This window comes from Nerophis ophidion, linkage group LG11 (assembly GCF_033978795.1).
Source record: "Nerophis ophidion isolate RoL-2023_Sa linkage group LG11, RoL_Noph_v1.0, whole genome shotgun sequence".
Classification (NCBI taxonomy): domain Eukaryota; kingdom Metazoa; phylum Chordata; class Actinopteri; order Syngnathiformes; family Syngnathidae; genus Nerophis; species Nerophis ophidion.
In genome coordinates this window covers 41,085,443-41,106,335 of record NC_084621.1, presented here as the reverse complement: position 1 = coordinate 41,106,335, position 20,893 = coordinate 41,085,443, and the positions used below count along the sequence as shown (strand labels likewise).

Sequence of the window (20,893 nt, the reverse complement as noted above, 5' to 3'; positions counted from 1 at the left end):
CTGAATCGCTCCCACTGCTCTCATCTTTTTTTTCTCTTCTAGTCCTTCACTCTCACTATCCTCACCCATGAATATTTCATCCTTGCTCAAATTAATGGGGAAATAGTCGCTTTCTCGCCCCGAATCGCTCTTGCTGCTGGTTGCCATGATTGTAAATAATGTGCGGATGTGAGGAGCTCTACAACCCAATACGTCACGCGCACATCATCTGCTACTTCCGGTACAGGCAAGGCTTTTTTATTAGCGACCAAAAGTTGCAAACTTTATCGTCGATGTTCTCTACTAAATCCTTTCAGCAAAAATATGGCAACATCGAAAAATGATCAAGTATGACACATAGGACGGACCTGTTATCCCAGTTTAAATAAGAAAATCTCATTTCAGTAGGCCTTTAAACCAAAAATAAACAAAAGGCGAGTGCCGCTAAGAAAAGGCATTGAAACTATGCAAAACTAAACTAAAGCTAAACAGAATGCTGGACAACAGCAAAGACTTACAATGTGTGGAGCAGCAGACAGCATCCACAAAGTACATCCGTACATGCCATGACAACCAACAACAAAATAAGAGCGCAAGACAGAACCTAAAACACTACACACAGGAAAACAGCAAAAAAACGTTGTGATGTGACAGGTCGTGAAGTGAAGTGAATTATATTTGTATAGCGCATTTCTATAGTGACTCAAAGCGCTTTACATAGAGAAACCCCAATATCAAAGTTACATTTTTAAACCAGTGTGGGTGGCACTGGAGCAGGTGGGTAAAGTGTCTTGCCCAAGGACACAACAGCACTGACTGGGATGGCGGAAGCGGGGATCGAACCGGTAACCCTCAAGTTGCTGGCATGGCCACTTTTCCAACCGAGCTATGCCGCCCCATTACACCTACTTTGAGACGAGCTATAGTGATGCATGGTTTGGTTATGGTTTGAATTTATATCCAACAATTGCGAGAACGACTTTGTCAATATCGGCTGCTGAGTTAAAAAAATGTTTTGTGTGTTTTCTGCTAGTGGTAAAAAAAAAAGTGCTTTGGCTCAAAAAAGGTTGAAAAACACTGAGTTAGATAAGAGCATGACAGTTGAACACAACTTTAGGCGTATGCATTCTACTCTGACAGTGTCCATTAATTAAGCAGGGACTGTGTGTGGTTGTATGTCAGAAGCCATGGTTAGTGTACCTAATGCAGTGTCCAGTCCGGGAGTAACTTCACACCATCAGTCCGAGCCCCGCCTCCCTCATTCCTGACTGGACCAAAGACACGCAGACAAACCCTGGAGGGTCTTGCTCGCACTTTCTTCATCATTCATATTACATCCCTTTATCGCTTGATTTATCCACCACCAGCTCAGCGGATTGCATATCTCTTTAACTTTCCTTTGACATAACTTTTTTGAGTAAGTCAGGCGGAGGAAACATCTGCAGCCGAAAACGCGGTAAGTTCGAATTTTTCAAAATAATCGATTTTGATCTTAAATCTGTGGTTTTAAGCATTTATACACTATGTTAGGTGTTTTTTGTTGTATATTGTCGCTGTTTTTTGTCGACTTTCCAACCCCCAACTTCCACCCAAAAAAGGCAACATGTGACTATTTAATTGCTTCAGGCCGCATTATCCTCGCCTCTTTCACCGTGCAAACTACTTTTCTTCTGTCTTTACTCCTGTCGTTTTTTTGTGGAGGTTTGTCTTATCATTTTGGCTCTTGTGTACAAAAGTTAGTTACTTTAATAACAGTAATAAAAAACTCCATAAGATCTCGCGTTATTTGACAAAAACGTGAACTGGAAAAACAAAAGGCTCTGATTTGTAATCCTCTTTTTTCATGTAACGCTGCTTTCATAATAGTATACCGGATTAGCCTGTATAATTTTAGTTTTTGTAAATGGATATTCTGATTTGCCTCAATTTGACCTTGTCAGAAGATACGAAACCATGTGTTAATCACAAAGAGTATTGATTGATTGATTGAAACTTGTGTTAGTAGATTGCACAGTACAGTACATATTCCGTCCAATTGACCACTAAATGGTAACACCCCAATAAGTTTTTCAACTTGTTTAAGTCAAGGTCCATGTAAATCAATTCATTATCAATACTTAGAGGCCTTCTGAAATGAGATTTTCTTATTTAAACGGGGATAGCAGGTCCATTCTATGTGTCATACTTGATCATTTCCCGATATTGCCATATTTTTGCTGAAAGGATTTAGTAGAGAACATCGACGATAAAGTTCGCAACTTTTGGTCGCTAATAAAAAAAGCCTTGTCTTACCGGAAGTAGCAGACGATGTGCGCGTGACGTCACGGGATGTAGGACTCCTCACATCCTCACATTGTTTAAAATCATAGCCAGCAGCAGCTAGAGCTATTCGGACCGAGAAAGCGACAATTTCCCCATTAATTTGAGCGAGGATGAAAGATTCGTGGATGAGGAAATTTAGAGTGAAGGAATAGAAAAAAAGAAAAGAAAAAAAGGCGATTGCAGTGGGAGCGATTCAGATGTTATTAGACACATTTATTATGATAATTCTGGAAAATCCCTTATCTGCCTATTGAGTTCCTAATGTTTTAGTGAGATTAAATATTACCTGAAAGACAGAGGGGTGTGACCACGGGTGTGTTGACGCCAACGTCTCTGAGGGAAGTCACGGCAGCTGCAGCAGGACGGAATCTCCGCTGATGTCTCCGGTAAGAGGCGACTTATTACCACATTTTTCTCACCGAAAACTGCCGGTTGACATGTAGTCGGGATCCATGTTCGCGTGACCGCTCTGATCCATAGTAAAGCTTCATTTTCGGGAATTTTAAACAAGGAAACACAGGCTGTGTTTTTGTGGCTATAGGCTAAAAGCTTCCCACCTCCATCTTTCTACTTTGACCTCTGTATTATTAATTGAACAAATTGCAAAAGATTCATCTACACAGATGTCCAGAATACTGTGTAATTATGCGATCAAAGCAGACTACTTATAGCTTGGATCGGGCTGGAAAATAATGTCCGCTACAACCGGTGACGTCAAACGCACGCGTCGGCATACGCGTCATCATAAGTTTTCAACACGACACTTCGCGGGAAATTTAAAATTGCAATTTAGTAAACTAAAAAGGCCTTATTGGCATGTGTTGCAATGTTAATATTTCATCATTGATATATAAACTATCAGACTGCGTGGTCAGTAGTAGTGGGTTTCAGTAGGCCTTTAGGTCAGGCTGATTACAATAATAAATACTAATCAAATAGATCAGTGTTTTTCAACCACTGTGCCGCGGCACACTAGTGTACCATGAGATATTGTTTGGTGAGCTGTGGGAAATTATGCAATTTCACCTAATTGGTTTGAAAAATATTTTTTGCAAACCAATAATTATAATCCGCAAACAATGTGCCGTTGTAGAGTGTCTGTGCTGTCCGGAGATCAGCAGAGTAACCATGAAATACTCTTCCATACCAATAGGTGGCAGCAGGTAGCTCATTGCTTTGTAAGCCTACTTTGAGACAAGAGAATTAATGATGGTTATGGTTTGAAGTCATATTGAACAATTGCGTCACGTATTTGATGAGGACAACTTTATATTGTCAATATAGGCTATTGAGTTTCTTTTTTAACATTTTCTGGTGGTGGTGTCTTTCATGTATTGGTTACTCGGGTGACAGGACAATACCGAAACCATTGTAAAAGGAACTTAAGGGCAGGGGACACAGGATATGATGATATGTGTTGTGTGTTGGACACGTAGAAGTGGAAAAAGTAAGAGAGAGAATAAAAGACAGAAAAATACAATAAGCTTTCTTTTGGTGTATTACTTAGCTTAGATTGCTAATAAGTGAACTAATAAGTGACAAGTTTGGCACACAACAAGGGCGACGAGGATGGGATAGTGTCCCCCTGGATTTTTTCAATGAACAAAATGTGCCTTGGCTCAAAAAAGGTTGAAAAACACTGAAATAGATACACTGCAAAAGAGGGCACTCATAAAAAGGATGGGAAAAAGCATGTCATTGTATTGTGCTAAAATAAATACATTCTTACTAAATAATAATGATACACATGTTTCCTGATTAAACTGTCAATAAAATGAAAAGTTAATTCAAAATAGAGCTTCACCCCTTTATTCATATTTTTTGCAATTTTTTATTCGTAAATTATGTTCCTCTCCACAATTCAAAAGAGCAACAAACAAGATTATTGGATTGGTGCTCCCTCCCGTGCTTGTTTGACTACACTTGATTGACAGTCATTTTTGTTAATCCCATCCCACTGATGAAGTGTTCATTTGTGTCCACTCCAGCAGATCTGCAGTATGTTCACACTAGGGCTGGGCGATATATCGATATATACGATATATCGCATATAAGATATACCGCAGGTTTGTCTCTGTACGATATAGAAAATGACTATATCGTAATATTTGATTATATGTTCTCACACCGTTGCTTTAAGCTGCGTGCATTACATTACTGGCGTGTCTCACTCCTTCTCGTCTGTCCTTCTCACAGGGACGTAAAATAAGCCCGCCTTCTCACGTACGTCACACACTGTCGCGCATGTAGCGTCACACGCTCCCGCCAAGAGCTAACGTTAGCATGGTTAACGTTAGCTGAGGCAGGTCGAGTTGCTTTTAGCTGCGGGCATTACACAACAGGCGTTTCTCACTCCTCCTCGTCTTTCATTCTGACAGATACGGAAAACAAGCCCGCCTTCTTACATACGTCACATACTCTCGCGAGTCTAGCGTCATAGCTCTTGCCGATCAGAGAGGTAGCAGCATGGCTAACGTTAGCTGAGCCAGGTCGAGCGAGCGGAGCTTCTGACAATACAAGAGAGAGATGGTGTGAAACGGCAGCGGCGGCGATGACCAAGAAGAACGCGGAGTTGGAATATAATTACAACACTTTATTTACATATTTATATAATATTTACATATTTATATTATATGTAACTACAAGCTCCATTCACAAACAGAGTCCCATTGCTTTTATGAGCGTTCGAGCGAGTCAAAAGCCAAAAAAAACAAAAACATTTTAATTTTTTTAATTTTTTTTAATTTAATTTATTTATTTATTTATTTTTTATTTTTTGTGGCAGCCGTAATTCTTCCGTGGCGGGCCGCCATAAATAAATGAATGTGTGGGAAACCCTGAATAGTATATATTTGTACCATGAATTGGTTAACATGGACCCCGACTTAAACAAGTTGAAAAACGTATTCGGGTGTTACATTTAGTGGTCAATTGTACGGAATATGTACTGTACTGTGCAATCTACTAATAAAAGTATCAATCAATCAATGCAAAGGATGCAGCAGAAGTGTTACTACAAAAAGTAGCAACAATATTAATTTGTTCTTTCATTTAAAAAGTCACCCGTGAGAAAATGAAGAATATTTAATGAATACAGTTTTGGTCACTTGACTTAGTTGTGATTTCCCTCTCTGCATGAAAGTGTAAAATGAGCATATTTTAATGCAGTATGAAGGAGAATGTTTTAATATAGACAGATATAATCATCATACTGCTGTGATTATATGCATCAAGTGTTCATTCAAGGCCAAGGCAAAATATGGTAATATATATCGTATATCGCAATATGGCATAAAAATATTGCGATATTAATAAAAGCCAATATCGCCCAGCCCTAGTTCACACCCCCACTGCAGTCATGTGTGAGCCCTCAGTTGTCTTGAGGCTTGTTTGTGCCAGCCAGCAAAGCCCTGGCTCTCCTTACACAACCTTGTGCTCACAACATTGCATTCCATGGCTTATGTGCACTTCTAGTTCCTGTACAACGTCGGGAGTGTATGCTTCCAGCCAAGGTTTTTTTCAAGCCATTCGTTTGTGGCCAGTCTGCAGTTACTACTTCCAGGTTACGACTGCATGTCTGTATGCATAAGGATGAAAAACAAACTTCCCTGCCTAGATTATATCATAGATAAAACAGTCCTAGTAGCCCTGTGCCAACAAACCGAACACAAACCCTGCTGCCAAATATCAAAAGTCTTGGACTATGCTTAAAATAAACCCCCGGCTTGGAGCCTCAGTCAGTGGGTGTACCAGTATAATGGAAAAACAAGTTGATTTTATATGTTGAATTGTGTTTCATTGTATCTGTTAATCCATGGGTTCCTAACCTTTTTTTTTTTTTTAACCTCGGGGCCCAACTTTTCCACTGCAGAGAGGTTTAGGGGCCACGCTTATCACTGAATTAGAGACTGAAAAGTGCCGGTCGCCACACCACGCCCTCGTTGTCGTCATCTCATGATATTGCTGGTTTACGAGCACACGAGCATGTTCCTCAGCGCACAACCACGGAGTACTTGCAAGCAGACACAGTGTGTGGACAGAAAAGGGAGAATGGACACATTTTGGATTAAAAACTAACGATAAAGTGATAAAAATAAAGAGTCTCTAGAGAAAACAACTGCTATATAAATATAATTCACTTCACTATTTCAAGTCCTTAAAAACAACAAGTCGAAGCTTTTAAGGAATGACAGATCCTTGCATTGTGACTTGGGGCAGTTTTTTCCACATTTCGTAAATCCAAAATCGTTTAAGGCCACTGCAAAAGGTGCCAATTCTTACAAATATGCAAAATAAGAATAGTAGTTAAAGGAGAAGTCCGCCCTCTAGTCCTTAGCTTTCTAAAATGGTGGCCTTGAACAATTTAGTTGAACAGCCCTGCTATTGATACACTATTTAAAAAAAAAAAAAAAAAAATTCTGCTCATAATGGAGACTCTGATATGTAAGCACATATTAATCTTCTCAATACGCAGTTTTTGCTGTTGTGGGCCTTTCCCCCTGGTCCCATTTAAAGAAAAACAACAATAAAAAGTTTGTTTGTATTTTTCAACTTAATATTTGGCATTTTGTGTTTTTACTCACGGTTTGTCTCAATATCACCACATTATTCATCTCTTCTACAGCTTACACTTACATGAGTCGTGACATATTACGCATATTAGACTACCATGTCACATAACACCTCCCGATCCCACCACCACAAATATATCACAGTCCTGTGGTAAACATACAGTATATGGTTTACATGCAAATATGTTGTAGCCTTAATGCTTTAATAGGCACATATAACTAGAATGGTACTTCGAAGAGCACATACCTCCAATAATACCGAGATTGAATTATCATTAAAACAGACCAGGATTTCAGAATAGTTAGACTTTTTTCGCAGTGCATTTTTCTTGTACTGATACACAAAAACTACAGATGTGGGGCAGCCATCCAATTGTCCCATCATGGTCTCCCTAAAGAAGCTAAATATTTTGGTATGCAAGCTGATTTACCGTGTTTGATTCACCTCTGCTGCTCAGATACAATCATCTGTGTGTGTCTTGTCTTTTAGTCCAAAGTCATTGTCCTTCCTTGATAAAAGCAGCACAACTTTATGAAATACCTACGGCGACCCCCTGCCGGCACATTAATGTTGCATTTGCCTCCCTGATAAAAAATACTCTCCTTGCAGTGTGAACACCTTCCCTCGTAGCACGCAGAAAGGATCAGTATGGATTTAATGATGTGCTGTGTTTCGTTATACATCTAATAAGTTTGTACACACAATCCAGTCTTCTGATGTTTCAGTGGTGGACAACTACAATGCATTATTCTTAGAGCACCCATTCACTTAGTGTCATAAAGTAATCAAAATGTATTGTATTGGATTGTGTATTTAAGTAACTGACATGAGTTCTTATTTTCCTCTTCACCAGCTACAATGGAGGCGGTGCTGTTTGTAGCATTCATTTCCTGGATGACCCCTGCTCTGGGTGAGAAACCTCTTCATTAACCATTCTTTCTCATTTCTATGTAGAATTCAGTTATTTGTGCACAATTGCGCCTCCCTGTGGAATATTGTATATCAGGCTACGTATGTGGCAAGGAAATGTTCGCTAAGTTTCTGGTGTTCTGAAGAGATGTGATCTTCACAAACGAGTTGAGTCTTTAAATGGCTCCATGAAGTAAACGATGAGAACTGATTTGCATTTATTTGTATTTTTCTGTATGCCAATTGACCGCAATGCCCCATGTGTCTTAGTTGTTCATGCTGCCTTCACTACTGACCCACGCATAGGGATGTAACGATCAACAGTGTAATGATTCATCGCGATAATACTCCCGGCGGTTAGTATTACCGTTTTAAAATAAAAATTACCGTAAAACCGTGAAACTGCAATACAGTTTGATTGCAGACTGCTCATTTACTGCAGAAGCATGCTAGCGCTAGCTCATTAGAAAGCTTAAATTCTAACACGAATACAAGAGACATTAACATATTTCCCCGTTAAACGACATACCCCAATCTAAACTTGTTTAAACACATTGTTTTCTGAGCAAGTAAACTATTAGGTTGTGCATATTCAACCGACAGACTGTGCTCTTTTAAAACAGAGTGATTGTTCTATACTTGAAGGAAGTGAAGTCATCTCTATTTATTATTAAAAAAAACACTCTAAAACCTTTACAAATTAAAACAGAAGAAAATAAAGATATTTAAACACTCAAATAAAAATAATATTGCTCTTATGAACATATTTAATATTCCTTTGCCCATTGAAAGTATATTGTGTCAATCTATTTGAAGATTGGTTTTTATTTCAATAAAAGCTGATTTCAAGAATTCAGTGTACTTTCGGCATATTCAACAATACTGTGATAATAATTATAACTGATCATTTTGGTCACAATAACCGTGATGGGAAATGTTCATATTGTTACATCCCAAACTACTCATGACCTTTCTGAGTTTGAGTCGTCCACAGCAAGCTCCATTCACAGGAGAACGCAGCCTTATATGGGCTGAAGACTTTTACAGAGAAGAAGAGAATAGTAGGAGGAGGAAGTACATCTCACAAAGGATGCAACTGTCCATCCATTTTTTACCGCTTGTCCCTTTTGGGGTCGCTGGAGCCTATCTCAGGTGTATTTTTAGGAGGGAGGCGGGGTACACCCTGGACAAGTCGCTACCTCAAGGATGCAACTGCTTAAGTATTATTTATTTCATTCAAGAGATCGACCAAAATGTTTTAATAGGGCCGATACCGATTAGTAGTAAAGGAGGTCAAACACCAATATGTGGGGCCCATATTCATTCATCATCAGTATAAGTTATTTAAACACGAATAGTAAGTCAGTAAACAGCTAGAAGAGACTTTAAAGGGGAACTGCACTTTTTTTCTAATTTTGTCTATTGTTCACATTTATTATGAGAGACAAAAACACATGTCAATGTAGCCTAATCCTGAAACATGCCGATGTGTTAGTACGGTAGAAAAAAATTCCTCAGTGTTCGCTCTTACAATAACAATGTCACAACAGCTTGGTTACTACACAGGTTACGGAACGTAAATTAAGTATAGATATTGTTTTTAAATTCATTTTTAAAGTGATTTAAAGGTAGAATTGATTGCTCCCATTAGCTGCCATGCTAGCCACCAAAGAACAGGCCGGATGTTATCTGTTAGAATGCAAAAAAATGGCAAAAACCTTTTGTTTGTTAGTCTTTCAAAATGATTGTGAACGATGGGCCAAATTTAAAAAAAAATTAAACTGCACTTTTCTGGATTTTTGCCCATCGTTCACAATCATTATTAGAGACAACACATACGTCTTTTTAAAAAAAAAAATTTAGGATTTTAAATTTGATGAAAAAATATTTGCAAGATGCGGCTCACAGGAGTCATCGTTGCAGCCTTCAAAACCCTCCATCGACGTTTTATATACACTAGGGCTGCAAATAACTAATTTGATAATCGATTAATCTGTTGATTATTACTTCGATGAATCGATTAGTAATCGGATAAAAGAGACCAACTACATTTCTATCCTTTCCAGTATGTTATTGAAAAAAAAAAAGCATACTAGCACCATGTTCATTCAACTTGCCAAATAAAATAAGGCAAATGTTACAAAAACGATTTTTTTTTTATAGAGTGCACCATTTTCCTGCACAATAGCAATAATTTTGCTCAGGGGAATTTCAAACTTGGCTACTACTTATTCCAACCACTCTGCAATGTTGGATGCTGAATGTCTTTCCTTTAGTGGCGTGGTCGTAAGGCAGATTGACTTCATGTTCCATTCTTCTCCAATGTAATGGCATGTATTGCCAAGGTAGGCTACACTTGTCCACACATCAGTAGTGAGAGCAATTTGCTCTGGGTGGCTTTTATGTCAGGCGACACTGCTTTGAATGTCTGCTCGTACTTCCTCTCCATCAGTTTGGTAAAATGGGTACTCGAGGGAGGAGTGTAACCAGGGTTGAGGATGTGAATCATTTGTCTAAAACCTTCATCCTCCACCATTGATAGTGGCCCCATGTCAGTTACCAACATATTCAGAATAGCATCAGTCAATGCAGCCGCTTGCTTTGGTGTGCACACCTTCTTTTCTACCAAGTCACTAATGCTGGCTTGTTTCGTTCTGAAATGAGAGAAACCATACAATGAGAAACCATAGTAGCATCATTTACATGTAACTTAATACATACCTAGTTGATTTAATCAATAATTTCTGACGTAAAAGGCAAATACGCCACCACATAAAAAAAACAGCTAAATGAAATAAATGGACATTGGGGTTCCAGCACAATAATAACACACAAATTTAACTCATCAGATCAGAACTGGGTCAGATATTGTACACGTTTCTGTTGTGAATAATAAAGGATTCATTTTAGGCTGCCTGTGAATAATAGCATGAAATGTTCTAGCACCTTCATAACGTTTAGTTATACTAAAGCATCACTCAAATCTAAATAGATTTCTATAGCTTTATTGGGCCCGGCTACATTGATCCATTATTAAACCAACCTGAGATATTTCTGTCCTTTACGTTTATTTCCAAATTGGTAACCGTGCGTTTTCTCTCTCAAAACGGAGTGAAATCTGCCGCTGACACATTATTAGCCCCGCGTTGCAAGAAAGGGATAACGTTAACGTTACTCACAAAAAAATTAGCTGGCGTGCTTAACTCATGCCTGTTGCCACTCATAACAACACAGAAAATTAAGTCGTCGCACTCTCCCAAACGTTCCTAACAATCTTAAAGTTAATATACAACAGTTGCTGCTGCGCTTCCTTAAAGGGGAACATTATCACAATTTCTGAATGGTTAAAATCAATAAAATCAGTTCCCAGTGGCTTATTTTATTTTTCAAAGTTTTTCTCAAAATTTTACCCATCACGCAATATCCCGAAAAACTGCTTCAAAGTGCCTGATTTACACCATCGCTATATCCACCCGTCTATTGTCCTGTGACGTCACTGCGTGAAGCCACCAGAAACAAACATGGCGAATAGCACAGAAAGGTATAGCATAGTAACTCGGATTCAGACTCGGATTTCAGCGCCATAAGCAATTCAACAGATTACGCATGTATTGAAACGGATGGTTGGATTGTGGAGGCAGGTAGCGAAAACAAAATTAAAGAAGAAACAAAAGCTTTTGAGCCATATCACGACAGACAGCGGCACGGGAGGAAGCGCGAACGAATTCGGCGATCGCCTTCTAACCAACAATTGGGATGTGTTTGTTTGGCATTAAATGTGGGTGGAGGGAAAGGCTGGATGCAAATATAGCTACAAATGAGGCATAATGATGCAATGTGTACATACAGCTAGCTTAAATAACGTGTTAGCATCGATTAGCTTGCAGTCATGCCGTCTGATATGTCTGATTAGCACTCCACATAAGTCAATAACATCAACAAAACTCACCTTTGTGATTTCGTTGACTTTATCGTTGGAAATGCATCTGCTTTGAGTGTCGCAGGATATCCACACATTCTTGCCATCTCTGTCGTAGCATAGCTGTTGTCGGTAAAGTGTGCAGAACAAACGAAGGGCTTTCGCATCTTTTGACCACTGTTGCAACTTGAATCCGTCTCTGTTCGTGTTGTTACACACTCCGACAACACACCGACAAGGCATGATGTCTCCAAGGTACCGGAAAACAGTTAAAAAAACGGAAATTAACAGAGCTGATATGAATTGGTGTGTGTAAAGTGTTTGAGAAAATGGCGGGTCGCTTCACGATGTGATGTCACGGGTGAAAGGTCATTGCTTCGACAGGCGAACAATTGAAAGGCGTTTAAATCGCCGAATTCACCCTTTTAGAGTTCGGAAATCGGTTAAAAAAACATATGGTCTTTTTTCTGCAACATCAAGGTATATATTGATGCTTACATAGGTCTCGTGATAATGTTCCCCTTTAATCAATTCATGGTACAAATATATACTGTCAGTATAATTGTTTCGGCTCAGACCCTTGCCAACGGTGCTCATCCGTCTGTGCGCTCCAGTGAGCGCACCTCAGGACACGCCCAGGGACGCGCCGCGCGCGTCTCCGCCTTGCAGCGGCTGCCAGCTGTTTTCATTCACCGACAATCGCCACACCTGCCAGTAATGAAGGACCTGCCTTCATAAGCCGGCACAGCTTTGCATGCCGGCGCCGGAGTATAGTCATTTGTACCTACCATGTGTGTATCCCCGAGTCAAGCTGTGCTTCTTGTGCTCCCGGATCTTCCTTGCCTCCCCCGCGCTTCATGTTTTTTTTCGACTCCTCGCTCGCCCCCGGACAACGACGCCTCGCTCCTGCCTCTCGACTACGCTTCCGCCCCCTGGACTTCCTCTTCTCTCGTTCAACACTTGGTAACACACACTTTGGTTAAATTCTACACATAGTCATACACCATACACACTCTTGGATTTTTTCACACTCCATTACCTTAGTTTATTTTCTATTGTTTGATTATTATATGTATATGGTTAATATATATAATAAATATTTGAACGTTACGGCCCTCTGGTGTCTGCCGTCACCTCCACTTAGTAAATCACAACAATAATGCAGTCATCACACAAATTAATCATCAGAGTATATACATTGAATTATTTACATTATTTAAAATCTGGGTGGTGGGATGTGGAGGGGGTTGGGGCAGGGGGGGGGGGGGTTAGGTTTTGTTGATATCAGCACTTCAGTCATCAACGATTATATCATCAGAGAAATGGACATTGAGACAGTGTAGGTCTGACTTTGTAGGATATGTACAGCGAACATTGAACATAGTGAGCTCAGAAAGAATAAGAACAAGTATATACATTTGATTATTTACAATCCGGGGAGGTGGGATGTGGTGGAGGGAGGGTGTTAGTCTAGGGTTGTATTTGCCTGGAGGTGTTCTTTTAGTGCAGTTTTGAAAGAGGATAGAGATGCACTTTCTTTCACACCTGTTGGGAGTGCATTCCATATTTATGTGGCATAGAAGGAGAATGAGTTAGGACCTTTATTAGATCGGAATCTGGGTTTAACGTGGTTTGCGGAAAAATATGAAACTATTTTGATTAAGGGACAAACTGACCTCTTTTGTTTGCTCGGCGAGTCAGTAACAGAATTGGCGCGTTCACGGTGACTTGACTCGGTGGATAGGAGACAACTTTTTTTCTTTCAACATGCAGACTCAATTATACATGCCAAAGTTCACACAGGACCCCTACATATCTTTCCAAGGCTATGCCAGTAACACAGGTGTTTGTGTTCTCTTTAAAAACTTAAAAGCGTTTGCCTGGTTAGTTTTATAGTTTGGGTTGAAATGTAGGGCTTTAGGGCTGTCAAAGTTAACACGTTGATATAATTAATCACAAAACAATATTGCATCAATCAAGTATAAACGCAGATTAATAATGCAATTTATTTTTTTCCGCGCATGACCTTGGATGGTTACCTGAAAGGTGTGGGTTTTTATCAGGTATGTAACAATTAACAATTTTAATTATAACCATTGTGAAACTCCCAACGATTGAAATTACCGTTTTGAAATAAAATTATTGATAAAACGTGATTGATAACTGTATAAACACTTGCAGGGTTTCCCCTCGATTGGCAAGATACCTGTGGCGCTGGGGGCGCGGTGAGGGTCTTGGTCACCATGACCTCGCACCTAACAAGAAGTGATCTCGCGTGACCTCACATAAACTGAAAGTGCAGTATTTTTTGGTTAAATTTGGTTATGAGATGTGTGTGTATAAGCATTTTTTGACCACATTCAACAATACCACAATTATAATGTCAACCGGGATAATTTGATCACGATAACTGTGATAAGAAACTTTTATATTGTTTGAGTTTGAGTGTATTTCGAACATGCAAACATACAACATGATACATCACTATTTCCAGTTTCTCTTTTCAAAATGTTTGAAAAGGAGTAGGAAGAAGTAGATCTTATTTAATGCTACCCCTTTTCTTTTACTTAACAGTTGCTAAAACTTTTGTTCACTTTCTGTTCTCAATTTATTCTCCATAGGTAATCACAATAAAAATCAATGAATAAATAATAATTGGTGAAGTAAATCATATTTCATATGGGATAGTAAGATTATTTTGAGAATGAAAGAATGGATGGATGAAATAAATTCAGAATGTTTATTTTTATATCCTAGTAATTATACAGTCAGTGAACAGATCGATGCTTATTTTAGCTTAAAAATGAGTGAGGAGACTCTGACTTTGTGCTAGCTGGCAAATGTTACTTAAAAATTTTTTTTTTTTCCAGTTTACAGCAAATATATGACATCCATTTAACTAAAACATTAAAAACATCCATCCATCCATTTTCTACCGCTTATTCCCTTTTGGTGTCGCGGGGGGCGCTGGCTCCTATCTCAGCAACAATCGGGCGGAAGGTGGAGTACATCCTGGACAAGTCGCTACCTCATCACAGGGCCAACACAGATAGACGGACAACATTCACACTCACATTCTCACACTAGGGCCAATTTAGTGTTGCCAATCAACCTATCCCCAGGTGCATGTCTTTGGAGGTGGGAGGAAGCCGGAGTACCCGTAGGGAACCCACGCATTCAAGAGGAGAACATGCAAACTCCACACAGAAAGATCCCGAGCCTGGGATTGAACCCAGGACTGCAGGACCTTCGTATTGTGAGGCAGACGCACTAGCCCCTCTCCCATCGTGAAGCCCACATTAAAAACAATCCAACCATAAATTTGCATTTGTCTGAAAATATTGGCCTCTTTTTTGAAGGTAACTCAAATAATGAAAGAATGTAACTAATAACTAGTAAAGCAGTAAAAACCAGTAAATTAATTGTGAATAATGAAAATGCAAAAATGTAAATAATCCGATTAAAAATGTGTCATTTTACGGCATTACTTTAAAAATATGCCCCCACTTTATTTATGTAAATCAGTTGTATGTCAGAAATGTAATGTTTGAGGACCGAATACAGTCTTTTGAACGGCTCTTGTAAGTGAACTATGGGAATCGATTTACTGCTGCAAGCCGTTTTTTTTGGAGAGTTGTTTTTTAACGTAATAACTTACCCGATTGGAAAATGAACTAGAAAATGAGTCAGGGTCATTGGAAACATAGCAGAATTTAGATTCCCTTTTTTTATTTTTATAATTATTTGTTATTATTATTTATTTTTCATTTGTTAATCACTTATCTGGTTCATTGCGCTGAGCTACATATTGTTCAAGCGTAAACACACCAGGTAGTGTAGTATAATGTATTCACATTATTAATATGTCCTAGTTTTTATCTAGTTTTATACGTTTTTGTACACACTGTGCATACTTATTATTTAGGAATTTTTTCAGTATGTATAAAATGCTCTTATGAAACAAAAGTTTTTTAGTAAGAGAACATTCAACATAGTGATATTACTGCTAAGCATGGTAATGTGGCACCACCCTATGGAATGTTTACAATGAAACCAAAACATAAATACAATTATAGCAAATATTTCAGAATAATTTCCACCGATAGAGTAATATGTGTGTAAATCTAAATTAATCTGATCCACTTTTTATATAATTAATGCTACCAGGGATTTTTTTTAAACAGTTTAAAAAAAACCTGTTATAACAAGCCAGTCTTTTGAACGTCTCTTTGAAAGGAATGGCCCTGAAACAACCTATTAAAACATCCTATTATTTATTTTTTATATATATAAACTAACCTTTTGATGTATTCACTTCTCATTTATTAGTAATGTAACATTCAAGCATAACAAAATAGAGATTTCATATTGTCAAAATACATATCAATTACTGTATTTTGTCATTTAATATACATGCTCTTTACATACAATGATCTACTGAAAGATTAAATGTACCATTAATTAGATTATGATATTCATGTGAAGATGTTTGAAATCAACCTACTGTATATACTGTAGATATATCTATTTCTTTGTCATTAGTTGGATAGCTGCACAGTGAAATCCACACTATTTCAACATTTAAAAAAGGTTTCTGTGTTATTTTCATATCGCTGTTATTGTGACTACAATATTACATAGACCACTTTTTTTTTTAAATAACTCAAATATAAACACACTGTTAGAAAACCCACTATTTTGTGTTTCTTATGCTTCACTGATAGTGTTTCAGTCCTCGTATTTTATTTGTTTCAATGACTAAGCTTTTATTGTTTTAAATATTGCTTTGAACTGTAAAACTTTAAGATTTTTTTTTTATGAAAAGTGCTTAACAATTAAAATCCATCCATTTTCTACCGCTTGTCCCTTTTGGGGTTGCGGGGGGGGGGGGGGGGGGGGGGGTCACTGGAGCCTATCTCAGCTTAATTTGGGCGGTAGGCGGGGTACATCCTGGACAAGTCGCCACCTCATTGCAGAGCAATACAGATGGACGGACAATATTCACACTCACACACTAGGGCCAATTTAGTGTTGCCAATCAACTTAACCCCAGGTGCATGTCTTTGGAGGGGGGAGGAAGCCGGCGTACCCGGAGGGAACCCACACAGTCACGGGGAGAACATGCAAACTCCACACAGAGAGATCCCGAGCCTGGGATTGAACTCAGGACTACTCAGGACTTATGTATTATGAGGCAGATGCACTAACCCCTGTTTCACCGTGCTGCCCACAATTAAAATGTATTACTTATTATTTCTGGGGGGCGTTGTGGCATTTTACTCTGTTAAGCGGTCCTTGAACGCATCGTAAAAACAGCCCCTGATTATAGAACGATTATTCTGTTCTAAGAGAGCACAGCCTGTAGGTTCAATGTGCACAATTAAATGTCTTAGTTGCTCAGACAGTAAAGTGTTTATATAAGTTTAGATTGGGGGTTGTTGTTTTTTTATTGGGGAAAGACGTTAATGTCTCTTGTTGTCATGTTAACATTTAAACCAGCTAGCTGGCGCCAGTCAGTTGGTGAGTTTACCGAACTGCAGTTATCAATCATGTTTTTTGATCATTTTAATTTAAAACGTTATTAAAACAAGTCGGAAGTTTTACCACAATCATCTTTTTTACTGTTTATCGTTACAATCCTAGAATGAATATTGGTTGAACTTGAAAATATGGTCTAAGCCCCTTTTAATGTGAGATTTTTAGGTCCGACTCTACAGAATGATCTCATTCTTACATGAGCCAGTGTTCACTTAAGTAGTGTCTCCTTGATGTTGTCTACGCTGTCATGCTAACCAGTGTGTTCAATTAATGTTCTTGTGTCTTTTGGTGTCACTTCACATCAGCCCAAAGAACAAAATGTTGCAAAAGATAACATGATTGCAAACGCCATGTTTTTCTCCATAACAAGAGAGCTGACACGTTCTATGTCCCATAACAAAACTTTATTTTAAAACAAATACTTTAGACATGATTTCACCGGAGCAACTTTCAGAAAGTCAACCGTGCCTGAGTGCACATTTACAAGAAAACAATGTGGTCTAATGGAATTATTTGAGTTTTTTAAATGTTACGGTACAGTCCGCTATGTTTTTTGTAGCAATTTTTATTCCTGAGGAATTGCAAAAATGCTTCTCATTGTGAAAGAGATGCACAAAAACAGCCCTGTGTTTCACCATCTCTGAAGTAATGCGACATACAGTACTTGCAGAGGTAAACGTCTACCTATTCTAGAAGGTATGCATCTTTCAGTGTTCACATGGTAGGAATGGAACGGTTCATGACAAAAATCAGTGTGTGAGTTACTCGGCTCATGTTTTTTTTTTCTTTGGGAGAACACTGGAAATGACTTGCTACTTGCTAAGATTTAAAACGGCAATTTTAGAAATGTCCTTAGTTGTAAGAGCTATCTACGTATTTGTATTAATTGAAAAATATTAATTTTAGCAGGAATAATTATATATTTTTATATTCTACTTTAAAAATGTTAAAATTGATAAAATAACTAATAAAATAAGATATTTCGGTTTTCATCCTCGTAGAAAATCTTGTTTAAAGATTCTGCAACATCTCGAAGATGCTTGATTTAAGAAATGCAAGTTGAAAATTGCTTGCTTTCAGAATAAAATACTTATTTCAATCTTAAAAGTTATACACAAATATATATATATATATATATATATATATATATATATATATATATATATATATATACATATTCAAGAAATACAAATCTTAATTCAAGCCGTTTTATCAAATACAATTATCTGTTTATTTAGCTAGCTAATTTTGACTTTTTTTTTAAAATTTGTAACCCTACAAACTAGCCTTTTTTTATTTTAGCTCTATTTTGCAGTGTACTAATCAGTTTGGAACTTGTACATGTACTTCTGATCATACGCTTGAGGCGAAGTACGGCCTCGGGATTTGAATTACAGAATTGGCCAACAAAAATGGAACCCGCTGTTAAACAAGGACTGTCATTAAAATGGACGTAAATTAAATGTCATTGTGAAAAAAAGGATTGTTTGTCTGGGGAAATCATGTTTGGTGTACTGCTTATCATCCCCGAAACACTAAACCGCCATCTCCTAATCTAAACATTGTCCATGCGACCAATTCAAACAATGGCTAAATGTGCAAACAAACTACGAAGTTAATGCTAACCAAGACACATGATAACGCAACACATCTGCTGCTCGTCTTGCTGTGAACAAGACCACTGATGGAAACTTGATTTACAGACAGGACGGCAGCCGTAACGTGAAAGGCTAGCCCCCGAGTCGTCTCTACTCAAAAACATAAACTCCATCAAGCGCAATTAAAGACGAACTTTGGGAATTTTGCGTTTTCGTTCACAATTCTTATGAGAGACAAGAAGACCTAAGTTTGTTGTTATTTTTTGCAGTCTAACTTGTATCAATTGGCTTATTTTAGGTGGCCAGCAATGCAGCCAAAGGTAGCAATCAATTCTACCTCTAAATCACTTTAAAATGCATTCAATGATACTTAATTTACATTCCATAACCTGTACAATAACATACAATAATGTATAGCGACATTGTTATTGTAAGAGCAAACACTGAGGAAGTGTTTTTCTATTGTAGTAACATCGGTGCGCTATGGTATTAACCGTAAAAGCTTCTACGTCAGTACCCGAATTGCATTTGAGTTTGTAATGCACAACACTATGCAATAGGACACCAATCTGTACGGACTGAAAAACATGGTGTATCTGTAAAGTATTAACCCACATTTCATGTTTTGTTAGTACACAGCTAGCTCGACAGCATATGTACTGTAGTTTTAATAACACGCATGACGTGCTGCGTGTATCATGAACAATATTAAAATGACTCACTCGATGGAGCTGCTAAGCACCCAAATTATGTTGGCATAGCTTAGCTCCAAGTACCACATTGACTGCGTCAAGTCACGGCGACCTCACTCTTTCGGCCTCTGTCTGCTCCAGCGTTTGACCCTTCCTTCATGCTGGCTTCTAGAAGCAGCAGATCATGCTCTGTATATTCAGCTTCAAAAGGATAAGGTTGTGAATCCTCATTTGTCCAAAAATAATAAAAAATTGTGTCTGTTACCAAGTCTGCCCTGACTAAAACACACTCACGTTTGTTTCCAGAAGTAGAAACACACATTTGTCGTCAGAAGTCGGAATTGTCCAATGGTTGCGCGATTTAAACGATATAGAATATAAATGATATTAATCGGCCGACGATAAGTTTTTTAAAACGTTAAAAAGTAATTGAATATAACACACGTTTTATAACTATTATTATCCATTATCTACCGCTTGTCCCTTTCGGGTGCTGGAGCCTATCTCAGCTGCACCTGGGCAGTAGGACCCAAAAAAACAGAACCCTTACAAATGGTATTAAATCCCACAAAGAAAGAATCCTACAAAAATATTTCTTAAAATGTGCTCGACCTTTGTATGATTATTCCCCAAAGGTTCAGTTATTTTGGTCACTTTGCATAAAAGTCATGTTAATTCTGAAATAAGCTCTCTGCAAATATGCATATGTCGCGCAAAATTGTCAATTACTCTTTTACATATTCTTATTTGGGAGTTGAGAATTAAGATTTTGCACAGCCCCATACTTTCTGAAGTTCTGAATCCAGTCAAAAATTCAGCTTTTTATTGGAGCATGACGCCACCAAAACTTACTCTGAAAATGTGTTTGAACTACAGTGTATGATTTGTTGGGGAAATAGTCCGAAACCCCATACTCTCTGAGCACTCCCCACAGGACTTCCCGAGGGACACGGTCGAATGCCTTCTCCAAGTCCACAAAGCACATGCAGACTGGTTGGGCAAACTCCCATGCACCCTCAAGAACCCTGCCGAGAGTATAGAGCTGGTCCACAGTTCCACGACCAGGACGAAAACCACTCTGTTCCTCCAGAATCCGAGGTTCGACTATCCGACGTAGCCTCCTCTCCAGTACACCTGAATAAACCTTACCGGGAAGGCTGAGGAGTGTGATCCCACGATAGTTGGAACACACCCTCCGGTCCCCCTTCTTAAAGAGAGGAACCACCACCCCGGTCTGCCAATCCAGAGGTACCGCCCCCGATGTCCACGCGATGCTGCAAAGTCTTGTCAACCAAGACAGCCCCACAGCATCCAGAGCCTTAAGGAACTCCGGGCGGATCTCGTCCACCCCTGGGGCCTTGCCA

At 38.6% G+C, this 20,893-nt stretch overlaps 1 protein-coding gene across 3 annotated transcripts in view; it reads left to right on the top strand.

The window, feature by feature from the left end:
- Positions 1 to 1,226: 1,226 nt before the first annotated feature.
- LOC133562100 (FXYD domain-containing ion transport regulator 6-like) overlaps positions 1,227 to 20,893 on the top strand; it is a 44,268-nt gene continuing 24,601 nt past the window's right edge. For all 3 annotated transcript variants that reach the window (XM_061915981.1, XM_061915979.1, XM_061915980.1), the window contains exons 1-2: positions 1,227 to 1,435; positions 7,727 to 7,783. In XM_061915981.1, coding sequence (XP_061771965.1) covers positions 7,732 to 7,783 — 52 coding nt within the window. In that variant the 5' untranslated portion in view covers positions 1,227 to 1,435; positions 7,727 to 7,731. The remainder of the gene's footprint in view (positions 1,436 to 7,726; positions 7,784 to 20,893) is intronic.